The sequence below is a fragment of the Lycium barbarum genome, chromosome 12, assembly GCF_019175385.1.
Source record: "Lycium barbarum isolate Lr01 chromosome 12, ASM1917538v2, whole genome shotgun sequence".
Classification (NCBI taxonomy): domain Eukaryota; kingdom Viridiplantae; phylum Streptophyta; class Magnoliopsida; order Solanales; family Solanaceae; genus Lycium; species Lycium barbarum.
Window position 1 is genome coordinate 78,288,199 of NC_083348.1, and position 19,210 is coordinate 78,307,408.

Here is a 19,210-nt window from a genome sequence, read left to right on the forward strand (position 1 = left end):
GTTGGTTATGCAGATGCAGGTTATTTATCTGATCCACATAAAGCTCGATCTCAAACGGGCTATCTGTTTACATACGGAGGTACTGCTATATCATGGCGATCGACCAAGCAGTCCATTGTTGCTACTTCTTCAAATCATGCTGAGATAATCGCTATTCATGAAGCAAGTAGAGAATATGTGTAGTTGAGATCAGTGATACATTTCATCAGAGAAAGATGTGGCTTGAAGTGTGATACAAAAATACCCACAGTATTACATGAAGATAATGCTGCATGCATAACTCAATTAAAAGGAGGTTTCATAAAAGGAGATAGAACGAAGCACATTTCACCAAAGTTATTTTTCACACATGATCTCCAGAAGAATGGTGATATTTATGTGCAACAAATCCGTTCAAGTGACAATCCTGCAGATTTGTTCACTAAATCTTTGCCAACTTCAACTCTTGAGAAAATGATATTCAAGATTGGAATGCGAAGACTCCGACATCTGAATCTTGGTCTTCGTCAGGGGAAGTGAAATACGCATTGTACTCTTTTTTCCTTAACCAAGTTTTTGTCCCATTGGGTTTTCTTGGTAAGGTTTTTAATGAGGCAGCTCTCAAAGCGTATTACTAGATATGTGTACTCTTTTTCCTTCATTAGGACTTTTTCCCACAGGGTTTTTCCTAATAAGGTTTTAACGAGGCACATCATCTATTAATGGACATCCAAGGGGGAGTGTTATAAATATCCTAAATAGTGGATATCCATTAAGTTATAAATATCCCAAAATATCCCAAAATATCTCAAAATATCTCATGTCCTGTTGCTCCTATAAATAGGATGCACAGATGCAATGTTGAAAGAGCAGAAGTAATATAATCTGATATCTCTCTACATATTCTCTCTACATATTTCTTCTGTGTATTTACTTCATAGTTTTTATTTTATAACACTTCCTATTATATTCGATACCTTTTTGCTGCTTTGGGACGACTTCAAGTTGTATCATGCATTACTGCTAAAGCAGTTATTGTCAGTGGCGGATCCAGGATTTTGAGTTCGGGGGTGCTTTATTAACTATTTATATTTGTTTCCTTTATATTTTTTATACAGCTATACACTCCGTGACTGAGTTTAATGGGTGCTGGAGCACCCAAAATTTGCACATGGGTCCGCCACTGGTTATTGTATAAGCTCCGGTATTAAATTAATTAGAAACTAAATTATATATAAAAAAAATGAATCAGAAAAGGAAGTTGAAACAAGGTCTTGACTTTTGATTGGTAAAGTTGATTCCTCATACATAATGAGATTTACACCACTTTATGCATGCAACTGGTTTGGCATACAACATACAGAGGCGGAGCTAGGATTTCAAGTCTGGGAGTTCGAATCATAAGACAGGACAACGACCTCAAGCTAATGTATAACAATCGTTAAACTAACGACCAAGTATCGGTATTTAATATATTCAAAAAGGCGACAAACTACTTATACACTATATAAATATAAGCATTATCATTACAATTGCACTCGACGAGTTGTCATCTTTTGAAAGCGATCAATGATCGCATCATTAGGTACACTTTCAAATACTTCATCCTCTATATAACAAACTAAACAATCATTCAAAAAGGCATCACTAATTCTACTTCACAAGTCATTTTTAATAAACTTCATTGAGGAAAAAGCTCTTTCCACTGTTGCAGTAGCCACGGGTAATATCAAGCTTAACTTCACAAGCAAATAAACAAGTCCCCATGTCTTGTGCATATTTGATTTAACCAACGCCATCGAAAGATCTGCAAGTCCTTTCAAATTTGAAAAAGCTTTGTCCACTTCTCTCACATAGTAAATATAATTGTCAAGATCAAAACTAAGATCATCAAGCTTGGAAGCACCGAACTCATTTGGATAATAAGTAGCAAGCTTCATGATCTTGTTTTTATCATAATTTGCAAAAGAATTCTCGGGACTCAAGCTAGCCATGCCAAGAAGTAGATCAGTATTCACTTCACTAAAACGATTGTTAAGCTCTGAAAGTTGCAAATCAATAACAGCATAAAAAACTTCCACACGCAAATGATGAGAATAGATAACACTTGAGCTTTTACGCTTCGACTTTCCAAGACCATACTTCTCATCCATTTCAGGGATCATAATACCATTCTTTTCACAAAATAAGGAGACGTTTTCTACCAAAGAATTTCATTCAGATTCCCTCATCGATTGCAATTTTCTTTTTGTGAAATCAACAAGCTTCATAGCACTAACAATATCTTGATCTTTTCGTTGCAAAGCCATATTCAAATCATATGTAATCGCCAAAATTTTCAACATCAAATGCAACATGTAGATAAACTCATAAGATCTAATGTCTTCCACAAGACTTTTTGCCATTGCTTTCTCATGATAATTTGCACCCTCATTTACAAGAACTCCAAGTACATGCACAATTGATGAGAATAAGGAAATGAAGTTACGTACCGTCTTAAAATGAGATCCCCAACAGGTATCACCAGGCCTTTGAAGTCCAAGTTCTTGATTTAATCCACTTCCCGTATGAACTTCACCGAGCATTAGTAATTCCTCTAATTTTTTAGCTTGATCATCTCGAAGCATCTCCCTACGCTTAAAAGAACCTCCAACGATACTTAAAACATTGGCAAGAAGGTCAAAAAAATTATTCACATCATGATGTTTTTTTGCAACGGCTACAAGAGTCAATTGCAATTGATGAGCAAAGCAATGTACGCAATATGCCGAATAATTATATTTCAGAATTAGAGTTTTAAGACCATTAATTTCTCCTTGCATGTTACTAGCTCCATCATAACCTTGTCCCCGTATTTGAGATCGACTCAAAGAATGGTCTAAAAGCAAAGAATAGATCGCTTCTTTCAATGACTTTGCAGATGTATCTTTCACATGAACAAGACCAAGAAATCGCTCAATAAATTTACCCTCATTGTTTACATATCTCAAGACGAGAGCCATTTGTTCCTTATGAGAAACATCCTTAGACTCATCAACCAACATCCCAAAGTAATCTTCGTTCAAGTCTTCAATAATTGCATTCACTGTTTCTTTTGCACAAGAATTCACAATGTCTTTTTGGATATCGGGAGAAGTCGTGGTGTTATTTTTTGGAGCTTTTTCTAGTACCACATTTTTCACATCTTCCTTCTTATCTGCATACCACTTTAAGAGATCTAGAAAATGACCCCTTCTTGTAGAAGTTATACACTCATTGTGACCCCGGAAAGGCATTCCTTCTTTTAAAAGATACCTTATCACATCAATCGAAGCATTCAAGCGAACCTGATAATCACCTTTAAATTTCTCGAAAGGCTTGTCAAATGAAGTTAGAATAAATTGTTCTTGATTCATTAAATCTAGCATCATCATGAAACATTGAGTATGAACACTATTCACTTCACCCACATGCTTTTTAAGCCTTTCTATACCTTTATTCCAACTTCGAAAACCTTTCGTTGTGAAAGCATCACTTACTTTTTTTCCATATCCTCCAAGCTCATTTTTAAACAAGTAACAACATAAGAAAAATGTTGCATCTTTTTTAACACTATATTCTAACCATTGAGAATATGGATCGTCAAACCAATCGGGATTAAAACGACGCAATTCTCCTCCAATATCTCTACTTGGAAATTCAAATTCTTGAGGTTGACAAGGTTTCTTTAGTATGTAATATCTCCTCACTCGGTCACGTATATTAGGAGAAAATTTTGACATTTGTTTTCTTTTAGCAGGATCTGATTTAAGATCCAAATCGGCCAACACTTTGTCATTATCCGATGCATTGAAAAGATTGACAGGCGACGAAGAACTTCGCAAATGAGAACTTGGCAAAGGAGAGCTAGGAGTAGTATTTGAAGGAGCTTGAGGCTTGAAGAAATTCGTGATCATCTTGACTTTTGCTTAAAGATCCTAAAAGTCAAGAAAACACAAATTACACTTCAAATTTTGGAGAGCATACAAAAGCAATATATAATCTGTTGTAGTTCACAATAGATTTTAAAGGCTATTAACATTTAACAATCAAATAATCTTAGTGTAGACTCATCTAAAAACAACATTTGCACTTCTTTAATTAATAATAGTTCACAATCTTAAAGTAATTTATTTTGCAAAAAATATCTTAAGCTTGTATATTGTGTAGTCTCATATTTAAAGAGAAACATATTGCACTCTATATAAAAATTAGAAATAAGAAAAGGACCACATACTTGTCGGCTTGTCGGGGATTTTGGTATTGAAATTTGGGAAGCAAAACAGGAAAATTTCATAAATATAGAAGGTCAAAGTGTGGGACAGCCCTAGAATCAAAGATTAAAAATCAATTCTTGAATATTATAAAGCAAACAAATGAGGAAGAAGAAAGGGGGAAGGAAGCATAAAAGAAGGAATATCTCATTATCTTGTACATACCAGTCGGCAGTCAGCAATCGGAGGCCCGTCGGCGTCCCGTTCTCCAATGAAAGGGGGCAACGAAGTGGTGATTTGCAGGCTTCAAGCAAAAGTTAAAACCCAGCTTTTTTGAAAAATTATTTTTGATTTGGCTTTGTTGTGAAAGAGAAAGATGAAAAAGAATGGTAGCTACTGTGTACAAGTCATTTGGTTTTTTGCTTTTGGGGTTGAATTTGTTAATTTTATATTTTGTACCCCCAAATCCCAATGGAAAAAGCTGCTTCGTTTGCCTTTTTGCTTTTGGGTTTGGATTGTTAATTTTATATTTTGTACCCCTAAATCCCAATGGAAAAACTGCACGGTTCAATTGTTTAATTTTTTCTAATTTTAAAAAAGAATTATAAAAGGAAATTTTGCTTTATACCAAAGAAAACAAAAAAGAAAGCAGTGGGCGTTGGTGGGATTCGAACCTGCATCACGAGTGGGATAGCACTTCGCTAGGCACTGCCCAGCCACTGAACCGTTTGCTTACTTGGGGGTTCGCAAGTAAATATTATCTATATTTACTAATTTTTCTAGTACAAATAAAGGGTCTACGAAAAAGCTATTGGGTTCGGCCAAACCCCCCTATATCACTGTAGCTCCGCCCTTGACAGCATATGAAGATACTTCTCAAAGAACTCTGTACTTTAATCACCAATTTGGAAAAATAGCATGAAATTTCACTTGAAATTTAGCTCCCGTTTGACCATAGATTTTGGGAGCATATTTTGAAGATTTGTTTTTAAATCTTTAGTTGGCCATAAAATTTTGACATATTTTGAAAACACATCTTCAAATTCTCAAATTCTAGCTCAAACATGTTTTTGGGCCAAGATATATGTTTTAGACTTTTCAAAACTTTTAAAAACAACCCTAAACTTTTATATTTTATTAAAAAAACCATCTATTTATGATCCAACTAATTCTATCTATCTGTTCCTCCGTTAAATTCGTATCTGTCATGTTTCCACAATTAAAGCAGTCTCTTCTATAAAGTGAAGATTATTCATACAATGTGGGAAAGTATATTAAAGAGTAGCTATTTACTACCTTTGTTTTTTTTTTCTTGCACGGATGAATCTTTGTATTGTAATTTGAATTGTAGTATACTAGTAAGTGTGTTATTAGCAATTGTTATTAAAATATCACGTTCTGCATAATTTGAGATTAGCAAGTATAGATGTTTTGTATCAGTGGCAGAATTAGAATTTTTACTAAGAGGTATCAAAATATAAAAAAAGTAAATATGCGAAGAAATTAAGGGGGTTCAATACATAGTATATATACATAAAAAAATTCTTTTTACGTATTTACACAGTGTAATCTTTCAGTGAAGGGATGTCGGTTGACACCCCTGGATGCATATGGCTCCGCCACTATTTTGTATGGTTGGTATTCTTGATAGTTTTTAGACCTTATGGGCAGGGGCGGCTCAATGATGTATGTGGCCTAAAGCGAAACTTCAACGAGAGGCCTTAAGTTTTTCGGTGAGAAAAAAATTCATATATAATTTTATTTGAAATTATTTTTTCTAGGTTTTTGAGATGCAAAATCATTACAATATTTTGTTTGTAATCGATTTCTTCCAATAGTTCGTTTTCTATTGATAATGTAGCTAATTCATTGATTTTCTTGAAGAAACTTGTCGTTTTCTCACCAACTTCTTCTTCTTTTTGGATTTTATTTTATCGTCTAACTTAACTTTATCACCAATTTGCTCATCTACGGTAAGTTCCCCCATATTTTTCGATTGTAGAATTTTTGTTCTTTATTAAAATTTATCGAGGGCTCCTTTTTGATACTGTATTCAAGTTTCAATCTTTCTCTTTTTTCTGGAGTTTTAAATATCCGGATTCACTTTCTAGATGACATACTTAAACGTTAAAAGATAACTAAAAAGATAATATATACTATGAAGAAAAAATAAAAAATAACAAATTTTAAATGCAAAATATTAAAATATAGAACAATCGACAAACATAAATCTTGATATTATTTTCACTACTTGAGTACTCTTGATGCAATGCTAGAATTTGAAAGAAAAATAAAAGAATTGGCTATTGACTTTTTTTCAATGAAAAACAAGACTTGAAATCTTGAGAATTGGAGCATGGAGAAAGGTCAAAGTGAAATATAAAAGTAAAAGTGAAGTACAAATAGAGAATAATAATAAAGGGTAAAAATAATGTGAGCCCGGTAATAATGATGATTGTGCAAAAATGAAGAAGAAAAAAAGCCAATTTACACGCAAGGTTATGGGAAAGATTCCCAAAAATACTTTCACTTTTCAATTTTTATGAAAATTGTACTTTCAATTTTTATTTTTATTTTATATAACATGCAAGTACTACTTACAAGAAAATTTTGGGGCCTAACGCGGCCGCTTGAGCCGCCTTATCATTGGGCCGGCCCTACTTATGAGTATAAGTAATGTTTTATGTTTTTTAAAACAAAAAGTGAAATATGTTTTGAAAAATTATGGCCAAACACATTTTCAAAACATGAAAAACTTTACCCAAATTAATTTTTTCAAATTTTTTTTGGGAATCTATGGCCAAACGCTAGCTTAGTTTTTGAAAAAACTGAAGAAGGCACACTTTTCTCCACTCTATTTGTTGTTAGTCTGTGATATATATTGAAGATTGATTCGATGTTTTTGACTGGTAAATTCTTCAAGGAAAAATGCAATAATTCTTCAATAACGGTGCTCATGTTAGCATATGATATTTCAAAAAAGAAAACAACAGCAACAAGCAACATCCTTTAAATAGAAATACTGAGATAAATTTAAAGAAGAAACAGCCTAGCTAGCTAAGCTAATTAATCTCTGTAGAATTTTCTTTGCACGTCAACCACTTTCAGTACCAAGGAACTCTTGAGATGATGCATTGCACTTCAAATTTCAGCTTTGTGCATTTTCTCATCAAGATACTGCTGATAAGCATAAGAAGAAAATTCCCAAAGGGGGCGGTTTAATGAAATTGATGGCCTAAAGCCAAACTTTTAAAAAAAATGTCTCAAATATATTAACTAAAATGTACATCTTATGTGTCGCACGTGCATCTCGTGCGTCATACGTGCATCTCTAATAAAAATTTCTAAAAAATCACATATTTTGTTGATCTTAGATTTTGATTTTTATCATTTTTTTTTTTACTTCTTTCCACGTGTGCAAATGTTACAGGAATTGTTAACATTGACATTTAGAAAAGAATAAATTATTTTCATACGTTTCGAGTTGTTCAAATCTATTCTCATCTTTTTCTTTTTTATTAAAATTTTATAATCTGTACTTATAATACTCAATTTTTTTTTTTGAAGAACATTAATGGTAGAATGGTTTCAGACCCCTGACTTGTCATCTTTTATTTAGTGCACACATAAATTATGCGTTGGCTTAATTATCCCCATGAACTTGGTAATATGATAGCCTCGACTCCCCCCCCCCCCCCCCCCCCACCAGGCGTGGATGGGATGAAAAATTAAAAAATCAGCTTCCAAGTGAGGCATTTTTCATCTATTAATTGCCACATAAATAATGGAATGATTTATTTGTTCCAATTGTATTTCTCTTTGTTTTTTCTTAACATACCTTGCATATTTTATCTCAATTGTGTTTTATTCTTTTAAGATACAACAATTATTTATTTCAACTATATATATATATATACAAGAACAACCCAGTGTAATCCCACAACGTGAGGTCTGGGGAGGGTAGAGTGTACGCAGACCTGACTTCTATCAAGGTAGGACGACTGTTTCCGAAAGACCCTCGGCTCAATAGAAAGCATATATATATATATATATATATTTGGATCCAAATCCGCAAAACTCAGTTGAAACTCTATTTTTCAAAAGAAGGTTTAGCCAAAGTAATGAAGTTTAGATGGTGTATTTTCTACCAAAAAAAATGTGTATTTTTCTTTTCATGCAATGACTATTTATTTCAACTGTGCATTATTTTTTTTGCGGGTTAAATTCATAAACTATTTGGCTGAGATTTTATTTATTTCTTTTTTAGATGCAATGATTATCTGTTCCATATGTGTATTTCTTCTCTTCTTGGCCAAATATATAAAAATAACTTGATTAGAATATCATTATCTTAAGCCAAATAAGAAAATTATTGTCAAAATATTGTTGTTTCAGGTTTGTTTTACAAATTTGGCTCAAAAAAGATGATTTAAATAAAGGTTAAGGGTAAAAAACAATCCTCAAGTATCACTTTTTTTTTTTAGTTTCCTACCCGAACTATCAAGTGTGAGAGTTTTCTACCTAAACTATCACGAACTAGTTTGCAAAACACACCTCAACTATCACTTATTCACTTTTCCTACATGAACTATCACCAATTAGTTTGCAAAATACACCTCAACTATCAGTTTTGAGGTGTGTTTTGCAAACTAGTTGTTAATAGTTTAGGTAGGAAACTCTCACAACTGATAGTTGAGGTGTATTTTGCAAACTAATTGGTGATAGTTTAGATAGTTCAGGTCGGAAACTAAAAAAAAATTGATACTTGAAGTGTGTTCTTGTCCATTATCTTTTTAAATAATTGGTGAACTTAAATGGTGAAAAATATATATTTTATCCTTAAAAAATTTCACATGGACAAAAAAATTCATGTGATCGCCCGCGTGTCACACTTCCATGAGTTGTCAGCATCCTAAGGATCGTACCTATCATATTGTCAAGTTGAGGGGGTAATTAGGCCAATTCAAATATTAGGTGTGCACTAAATAAAAATCGTCAAATTCAAGGGGATCCGATCTATTCTGCCAAAATTAATTCATAAATTTAATATTAGTGAAAATGGGGCCCTTAAAATTTTGAGGCCTAAAACGCTTGTTTTTTTTTTTTTTTTGCCTTACTTAAGAGCTGGCAGTGATTCCCAAATAGCCAAAACAATTGAAATTGCTCTCACCCACTCATCTTGTCATTAAAGATAATCACATACATAATTGGAATTAGAGGCGCACCCAAAGCACCAATCAAACGAAGAACACTACATATATAAAGCTGCCAACACTACTACCTATGTTACTCGGACTCTTTAGAAATGGACACGGATGCGTGTCGGATCCTCCAAAAGTAATGCATTTTTGAAGAATCTGACACGGGTGTGGCATCATTTTTAGAGAGTCCGAGCAATATAGACCAACACACACTTATCCAAAATAATATTTCCACTAGTCCAAAATAATTGAGGTGTTAAATTTGGACACATGAATTGAGAAATTTACAAACTTCAAAAAATGCATAGGTGTTTGGCTTAAATACCCTTATTTATGATTTTCTATCTTTTTAGGTTGACACAATTATTGTGAGGATATAGGAATGTGTCAAGGGCAATTTTTTTTTTTTTTAAATTAAATATATTCTTGATTTTGTGAAACATCAATTATCTTGGATCAACTTTTAATAGAAAAAACCTCAATTATTTTGGACGAGAGTGAGTATCATAATATACTACAATTTCCAAAGCTCGAAATTATGCATCTCATCTTTCAAATTCTCCCAATCTTTACTCACAAACAGGCCAACGAAAATTAGACACGTCGCGAAGAACGATGACAAATGATGACGTCCATGATTTCTCTTAATATATTTTTTAAAATATTTTTCTGAACATGAGATTTGTAGTGGATAATAGTAAATCGAAAAGCTGAAGCAATTAGCGTGCATACAAATCCTATTGCATAATAATGCTTAAACGACATCGTTTGAAGATTGTTCGGGTTGTAACGCTAAAAGAACAAAGGAAATGGTGACAAGAATAATAGAATTCGCCACTAAAGGTGTTGTTTTTTCTAGTCTCATGAAGAGGAAAAGCAAGACGTTGAAGGCTAATTGACTTGAGGAAATAAGAGAAAAAATTGAGGCTGGAAGATATAAAAGGCCAATTGAATACAAAACACAGCCTCCACCAAGTAAAAAACCAAGAGATACATAGATTGATAACTTGGTCATTATAGAAGGAGATTTAACATCACTGTTTTGTATTGTTATTTCTTCTTGTTGAGGGGTTTTCTTGTTGGGGATCATGGAAATTAGGAGAACGGGAAACATATAGTTTCAGTAAGTGAAACCAATTATGTAAACCGCCTTTGTCATAATACAACTTTCCTAGTATTATGGCTACTGACTGGCTAGCCAGGGCAATAAAGATACGGATGCCTACTTCGAGCCATTTCATGTATTTACTACCAGCCTTTCGAGTCAATGATTCTGGTTCAACATTTTGGATCTTCATTTCCTCAGTTTGTTCTTGAACTGTGAATAAGCAAAAAGATAAAAGTTAACGTCTCTTCTTCACAAATTTTGTTTATATCATCAACATAAATAAACAAGCACAATAAAATGCACATAGCACTGATAGCCTTAAAAAGTATTTTACAATGTCACTGTATGTATAATTTAAGATTTAAAAAAAAAAAAAAAAGTTTAAGCTCTATGCGTGTAAAGAATATTTACACAATCATCAAGGCATTTAAATCACAAGTAATTCCATTCAATAAGCATTACTGGTCATATTCCAACTAAGTTTAATTCATGGGATGCACGTGTGTGAGCTAATTTTATTGAATGTACTTGAGACCTTTTGTTAAGGTTTGGTTTTATGCCACCAATTTTATTGAGCTGCCCCTGCATGGATACAAACTACTGATAAAATCATAAGTACTTTATCTGTTCTCTGTTTATATTTTAGAGTGCTTCATTTCAATTATTTCATTTGGATTATTTTGTGCTATTGGTATCCCTTTTCCCCATCGATTGTAGAATTAAGAATTTTACCCTTTAACTCAGAGCATGACAAAGGACAGTGAGGTATTAGTTGCTTTTCAATGTGTATAGCCAGGGGAGAAGGAACGAAAGAAGGAGATACTGACAGATGAGACAATGGAAAGAGGAGTATCCAGGAGATGGATTAAACGGATTAGCAGCGCTTAAAATCTCAAGAAACCGAAAAAAAAAAAAACGAGGCAGAAGACAATGAGGTATTAGTTGCTTTTCAATGTGTATAGCCAGGGGAGAAGGAACGAAAGAAGGAGATACTGACAGATGAGACAATGAAAAGAGGAGTATCCAGGAGATGGATTAAACGGATTAGCAGCGCTTAAAATCTCAAGAAACTGAAAAAAAAAAAAAAACGAGGCAGAAGACAATGAGGTATTAGTTGCTTTTCAATGTGTATAGCCAGGGGAGAAGGAAAGAAAGAAGTAGATACGGACAGATGAGACAATGGAAAGAGAGTATCCAGGAGATGGATTAAACGGATTAGCAGCGCTTAAAATCTCAAGAAACCGAAAAAAAAAAAAACGAGGCAGAAGACAATGAGGTATTAGTTGCTTTTCAATGTGTATAGCCAGGGGAGAAGGAAAGAAAGAAGTAGATACGGACAGATGAGACAATGGAAAGAGAGTATCCAGGAGATGGATTAAACGGATTAGCAGCGCTTAAAATCTCAAGAAACCAAGAAAAAAAAAAAAAAAACGAGGCAGAAGCTACTCCATTTATCAGAGCCAGGTTTCGATCCTGGGACCTGTGGGTTATGGGCCCACCACGCTTCCGCTGCGCCACTCTGATTTGTTGACGACTTTTGTGCTTGTTGGTCTTAAATTGCCTACCTTTCTTGTTATTTATCACTAAATATGTTAACTTAGGATAACAATTAGATTTGTATAAAAGGAGGTTATAGGCAAGTAAAGACTACTCAACAATGCAAAAGTTCCATCAAAAAGTGTCTTAGGACTGATAATAGGCTCGAGGTTGATGGAGTGCGCTCTAGCTAGAAAGGGAGTTGTGACCGAAGGGAGAAGATCCTCTGGGAACGACACCACTGCCTGCCTGGCCATAAAACAGTCCGACTCCACACCGAGATGACATCGGTTTTCGACATATTGGAAATGACGATTCAAGGATATGCCACCTGGAACACCTCTATAGCTCAAGATCTAACCGACTAAGACTTTCACGTGTTGGATCCCTATTAGTCCACTTGTCACGACCGAACTTACCCCAAACACCTGTTTCATTCAAAAATTTAGAAAAATGAAAAACATAAAATAGAAACCTTGAACTGAATTTTTTAGAGGAATTTATGTATCGTAATTCGGATTTTGAGAGTTAAATTTCTTAAATTTGATGGTGAGTCAGACATAGAGTTTTTAAGTTTTCTTAAATAATTTTACATATTTAGAAATTATATAAAAAGTACTATAAGTGGCAGTAATTAACAATCTAAAAAAATTTAAAAGACATATAATTAAAATGTTTAAAACACACCATGAAAGAAGTGATGAAGGTATTAATTTGCCAATCGTTTTTTTTGGCCATTTGTATCATTCTCATTGGCCATTTGTCCTTTTCGCGAGCGGAGAACGGAAAAGGCCTAAAAATAGAGATGCAAGAATACAAGCCAGGCAAATTGTCCTATGTAATGACTTTGGCATGTGCCATGTAGTGCTTTGTGTTGGCAGATTTACACAAATTTTCCTCTCAGCTTAAACCTTATTGCCAATGTCATTACTGCATTGACTTTACGTCTATACGCCTAATTCCAATTCTTGCTGTTATTTTCTTCAATGAAAAGATGAGAGGGGTGAAGTCTGTTTCTATGATTTCTATCCTATGGGTATCAGCAATATATATCTTGATGAACTTAAGTTCAAAGCTGCTGATATGTCAAAGGCCAATGAAGAATCTGAAGTTTTCCTAGTTGAAAAAGGATGAATTAGTGAGACAACATAAAACTAAGAGAGACATATAAAGAAGGCATTATTTTCAATTATTTTATTGATCTATTTCTAATTTTATCAATGTATAAATATGTATGTATATACAGTGGTTGAGAAAATCTTGTGCAGATGCATGGATATTGCACCATTAATTCTTAAAGATTTTGTTCCTAAAAGTGGACACATGGCTTAAATTTTAATTGCTTATAAAACTATATGTCAAATGTACAGAACCATTCCGATAGAATATCGTAAAAGTCAATGTGATGATAGTAAAGACATATCCCGAAAATAAAAATGGAAGATCTACTGGTACTCCAAATCTCATACATATAATGGAGTACTTGGTACACGCAGAAAAGACAAGTATTTGGTAATTAATACTAGTATATAAAAGGCCTCGCAGCCCTAGTATTAATTTTAAATCTTGTAACTTCGTTCCATTACTATTAGCTTCAGGGGGCATAGTTAAATAAGAGTAAAAAGTTGTTTGCATTCGATATTTATATTAAATTGATGTTATTGAAAAATGAGCTTATTTATCACTTAAACGTATATATGAGAGACACATTTTAATTTCATTGATTTATATAAACAATAATTATGAATAAGTTTTTGTCACAAAAGATACATCCTTAGTAAATAATTGTGTTAACCCTTCCTGCCAATAATTGTTGGTAAAAGATTTCTAACTTATAAAATATGCGGTCCACACTGCATTCATGACAGTCTGGATCCATTGTATAATAGAAACCCTTCCAAAAAAGAAGTTCCAGCTCAAGATTGGATAGACTAACGGTGATCTAATATTACTATAGTCTATATATAATATATTATATGTCATGATAGACGAATAGTAAGTACGTCCAAGTGCCTATCTTAGAGTTGTGCAAAACATGCTTGTGAAAATTTCATTTAAAATTATTGAGGCGCGTGGTCCCTCATTAAAGTCTACTGAAATATCTATGATAAGGATTACATCTTTTATGAACACGCTATGTTCCATCATTCAATAATTCGATAAATAGTACGATTTCCTAACATTATAGCATAGGGATCAAATTTTTTGTTGCATTAGGTTATATTAAGAAGGGGTAAGGTATGCCTAACCCTGCCCAAATAAAAGTGAATTTAACTTTTTAAGGAAAATGGATATTTAGGGACATATATTAATGCAAAAGAAGAATTGAAAACATTACTTGTAATTGCTACTCCCTCCGTCTCAATTTATGTGACACCATTTCCTTTTTAGTCTGTCCTAAAAAGAATATCACCCTTCTATATTTATAAACAATTTAACTTTATGAGATGATTTACAAGTCACACATTTATATAAGGCTTGTTTTGGATCACAAATTTCAAAAGTCTTCATTTCTTTTTTAAACTCCTTGCCAAGTCAAATAGTGCCACATAAATTGGAAAGAGTACCTTTTAAATGACCTGATCGTGTAAATATTTTTACTCTTGTGCAAAATTAAGCTCCATCAGTATGATATATATTGAGCAATCGATCGAGTCTCTATTCCATTTGACTTCACTTAACTTGGTTATAACAAAGCATGAAACAAGAATATATATATATATATATATGTGTGTGTGTGTAATTTGAAGAACAAAATACTACAAGAAAATATATATTTGGCAACAAAATTATTTTTATTGCCATAGATTGATTATTATTGCAAAAAGTACTTTTGATAAAAAAAAATTGTTGCATAGACTTTTCCCAACGACCGTTATTGCATCAACGTGCAACAACTTTTTTTTTTTGTTGCCGAAAGTACTTTTTGCAACAATAATCAATACTATGACAACAAAATTAAATTCTTTGGCAACAAAAAAGTTCATTTGCCAACAATAAAACTAAGTTGTTGCCAAATATTCAATTTTTTGTTATCATTTCTATACTTTCTTGTAGTGAAAACCAAAGTTCCAGTAAACAAAAAAGACCTGTCACAGCAACTAAGTAGATGATCGAAGAAAGAAAACAATTAATGCCTCATTTATTTGCACTTAATGGAGGTCTGAATCTTAATTATTCAGATTCAACTCATTAAGTGCATTTGTTTTACAAGTCTGAATCTTAATTATTTAGATCCAGTTCATTTGTTTTGTTTTCTTCTAAAGGGTCTGAATGGGTTTGAATGAATCAGATCTATAACAGAGTCTTAACACCATTCAGACTCATTTAAAATAAGGGATAACTACGTGACATAACAAACATATAGTGGGTATTGACATTTAGTAGCTATAGTTTAACTTAATTACTTCTCATAGCAAATATTTGTATATTAATGACATTTAGTAACTATATATCTATACACACACAAAGTAGAATACCCATCACACTATTCACTTCCAACCCAACCCTCCCATCTCTCTCTCCACTCTTCCCCACTGTTCCGCCACCGGCCACCACTGCCGGAGCTCCGGCGAAATCGATTTGCTTTATTTGAACAGAGCTAAAGAGAATACTAATGTCGCCATGGCTGCAGCCATCGCAGGAGATGTCGCCGGAGGTTACTTCTCCGGCGTACCACAACAACAACACTAACCACAACCATTCTTCTCCTCTTCATTGCCAACAACAACAGCAGCAGCCATCGCCGGAGAAGTCGCCGGAGCTTACTTGATCGAAAGTTTTTTTTTCCTAGATTTGTGTATACATACATGGTATATAATATTTTTCGCGTTTTTCCAAAAAAAAATCTTTTTGTATACAAATGAACAGAGTGAATTAACGCCTGTATACAAATGAATACAATCAATTTTATTTTTTGAATTCAATATTTTGAGTGTCTTCGTTTTTTTTTTTTGTGGTGTACATATGTTGTATACAATGTTTTTTCACTTGTTTTTGTTAATATTTTTGGTGTATCTATGTTGTATATGCCTGTATTTGTTGTATCCATGCCGAAAAATATGGCATTTGTTAATTTTTGGTGTACATATGTTTTTATGTATTCATTTTTTACTCGTTGTATTTATGAATACAACAAGCTAATTTATGAATACAGATAGTCATTTCATGAATACAGTGAAAAACAACATTTTTTTTTTGTATTCATGAATACAACGAAAAAAAATGAATACGGTGAAAAAAAAAACATATACAGCCATTGGTAGTTGGGTTATTGCTACAAAATGTAAATATTGAGACATTTGCTATGTGGCTTGATTAAAGTCCAAATATTTGTCATTTATGTAGTTTGCCCTTAAAATAATGTCTCATTTCACAAAATCTTTCAAGATTTCTCTTTTCATCAAAATTTCCACGCCTCTAGCTATCCTTTCTCTACCAAATATTATTAAGAACTCTTGATTGATTAACTATATCAATAAAATTGTTTTCTTGAATCCATCAAAAATTTAGTTTGAAATCCTATGTGTAAACCCAGTTCTTAGCTTGATCAATTTTGCACTAGAAACTTAAAAATAGGAAATTCATATTATCAATAAAGTCCCTATCTTCCTTTCAACATTTAAAAGATAGCAATGACTCTATAAATTAGTGTTTCTCGAGATAATAACAACGGATTAAAAAAAAAAAAACTTGAACACTACATAACCCTCTAATCAAAGTTGAAACTAACTACATCATACCAAGCTTCATGAAACAACAGAAAACGCTCACAAATTGTATCAAGCATTGAAAAGTTTTCTCCTTTTTATCATATTTTAATAAAGTTTTTGACTAGAAAATATCTGGTGAGATTCAGACCTAACAACTCTCTTTAAATCACTTTCAGTTGATAGAGAAAGATTTACCATTTTAATTATAAGCACAAATTCTTAAAAATAAATCATGTTTTTGTTACAATATTTTTTTATAGTGATATATAACTTCATTCAAATGTTCAATTTTTATCTTTATAGAAGGAAAAAATGAGATAGTTCAAATTTTTAATCAACTATATATGAATATTCAAAATATTATTTTCTATCAAAAATAAATTTATTTTGTTAAAATGAGATTTTTATAGTATTTTATTGATATAGTGGTGAATTTCATATGCACATTCAGATATTGAAAACAAACGGTCTTAATCATTCAGTATTTAAATCTAGAGATAACAACTTAATATTCAGATGTGTATTCAAATTCAAACATCTATATATTAATAATGCACCTCTTAATATTCATATATCTATTCGGATTCAGACGTCTTAATTTTGATGGAAATAAATGAGGCCTAAGAAAGTCTCCATTTACCCTAAAGAAAATGAAAAAACAATACCATTAATCTTTTCTACAATTAATATTAAGCTCTATGGCTCAATCCTCTTTCAACAAGTGACACTTCAGATTCTTCTTTTTCCTTTGACAAATCAGCTTTGAGCTTAACTTCATCAAGATATTGCTGATAACCATAGGATAAAAATCCCCAAATAGCCAAAATCATAGACACAGCTTTCACCCCACTCATCTTGTCATGGAAAATAATCACAGCAAGAGCTGGAACTAGAGGCACACAAACTGTAGTAATCACATTAGCAAATAATGCAGATACCTTCATAATTAAACTTAGTACACCAATTGTGTAAATCTGCCAACACAAAGCATTCCACACTAATGTCATAACATATGACACTTTCCCTAGCTTGTACTCTTGCATCTCTGTTTTCACCCATCTCCATTCACCACTAGCGAAAAGGCCAATCAAAATCGCACACGTGGCGAAAAACGATTGCCAAATAACGACGTTCATCACTTGTTTCATGGTGCGTTTTTTCATAACCTTTCTGAAAATTCGCTCAGTGGAAGATAACAGTAACGCGTAGCCTGCTGAACCGAACAGGGTGCACACAAACCCGATTAATACGTAATTCTTCCCTTTTGACGATCCACCTTTGCCTGAAGGCGAATCGTCAGGTTGAAACACAAGAAGAATTGAGGAGATGGTGAGTAGGATAATAGAATTGGCTATATAAGTTGTTATTTTTTGGGAATTGAGGAAATATGAGAATACTGCATTGAATCCTAATTGGCTTGCGGAAATTAAGGAAAATGTTGAGACTGGGAGGTGTAATAAGCCCACAGCTAGCAGCATGCCACTTCCACCCAATAGAAAGCCAAGAAAAACATAAACAGATAAAAATATCCAAACAGATGGAGTATAATTATCATCATCGTTTTGGGAGCCTGGATTTTCTTGTCTTTGTTTCAAGAAGAGAATAGGGAGAAGTACCGGAAATCCCACAGTTTGGACCAATGAATTCAACCATGTGCTTTTTCCACCTTCTTTGTAGTAAAGTTCGCCGAGAAGTGTAGCAGTTGATAAGGAAGCTAGGACTAGAAACGCGTTGAACCCTATATCGAGCCACCTCTTGTATTTTGCACGCCACAAAGTCAAATTATTCGCCATATTATCTGGTTCTTTGCTAGCTTCCTCTTCAACTACATGAATTAGTGGCAATTCTAATAAGTTCAGAGAATTAGGAGACATAAAGATGAAGAATCATGAAAATATGACAAGTTAAGCTTACAAGGTATGTTGAGCTGCTTTTCTTGAGGTTCTCCCATTGATAAATATAGCAAAGTTATTCGACAGGACTATGGATTTTATCGCTTTCTTTGTATTAAATGTCTAAATATTTGTGAAATATGCAGTAACGCAAATCATATGAAAGTATGGGTTTATTTATATACGGAGGGGGTAGGTGAGCCGCGTTTGGAGTAGGTGGGGGATGTAGAGGAGGTGTGAATTGTTAATATGAGCAATAAAAATATACACAAACAGAGCATAAGTATTATTTACTAGTATTTGTTGCCATTGCCAATCATGAAATGCGGGTTGTTCTCATGTCACTATTATTGTCTATTCACTTTTCACTGTAAAGCTAGCCGTCGTTGAATGTGAGCTGTGTTTGTTATTCTTGACTGATTTTATCTGTTAAATTATTGGATTTAACTAATGGCTAGCATACAATTATGCATTGCCTGTCAGAAAGAAATTCTATGTTATCCTGCTGATTTGGAGGAGTTCTTCATGGGTAGGTATCTATATATTCTAA

At 33.1% G+C, this 19,210-nt stretch overlaps 2 protein-coding genes, 1 non-coding gene and 1 pseudogene across 3 annotated transcripts; all 4 read right to left on the bottom strand.

The window, feature by feature from the left end:
- Window positions 1-2,192: 2,192 nt before the first annotated feature.
- On the bottom strand, window positions 2,193-3,914 carry LOC132624487 (uncharacterized). The gene has a single exon (XM_060339260.1). The coding sequence runs from the start codon at window positions 3,912-3,914 to the stop codon at window positions 2,193-2,195; it is 1,722 nt and encodes a 573-aa protein (XP_060195243.1).
- Window positions 3,915-7,352: 3,438 nt separating this feature from the next.
- LOC132624488 (probable purine permease 10) lies at window positions 7,353-12,604 on the bottom strand (annotated as a pseudogene).
- TRNAM-CAU (transfer RNA methionine (anticodon CAU)) lies at window positions 11,973-12,044 on the bottom strand. Its single transcript has one exon. It is a non-coding gene; the product is annotated as a tRNA-Met (tRNA).
- Window positions 12,605-17,287: 4,683 nt separating the features above from the next.
- On the bottom strand, window positions 17,288-18,884 carry LOC132622189 (purine permease 21-like). The gene is made up of 2 exons (XM_060336747.1): window positions 18,683-18,884; window positions 17,288-18,593 (listed from the first exon to the last, which is right to left on the bottom strand). The coding sequence occupies exons 1-2, from the start codon at window positions 18,717-18,719 to the stop codon at window positions 17,458-17,460; spliced, it is 1,173 nt and encodes a 390-aa protein (XP_060192730.1). The 5' UTR covers window positions 18,720-18,884; the 3' UTR covers window positions 17,288-17,457.
- Between the last annotated feature and the right edge of the window lie 326 nt (window positions 18,885-19,210).

What these genes read in the sequence shown, in the direction of transcription:
- LOC132624487 (XM_060339260.1), bottom strand. Translation starts at nt 3,914, where the DNA reads ATGATCACGAATTTCTTCAAGCCTCAAGCTCCTTCAAATACTACTCCT.
- LOC132622189 (XM_060336747.1), bottom strand. Translation starts at nt 18,719, where the DNA reads ATGGGAGAACCTCAAGAAAAGCAGCTCAACATACCTT. An exon ending in AAAGCAGCTCAACATACCTT is followed by an intron (nt 18,594 to 18,682) that starts GTAAGCTTAACT and finishes TAATTCATGTAG; the next exon opens with TTGAAGAGGAAGCTAGCAAA.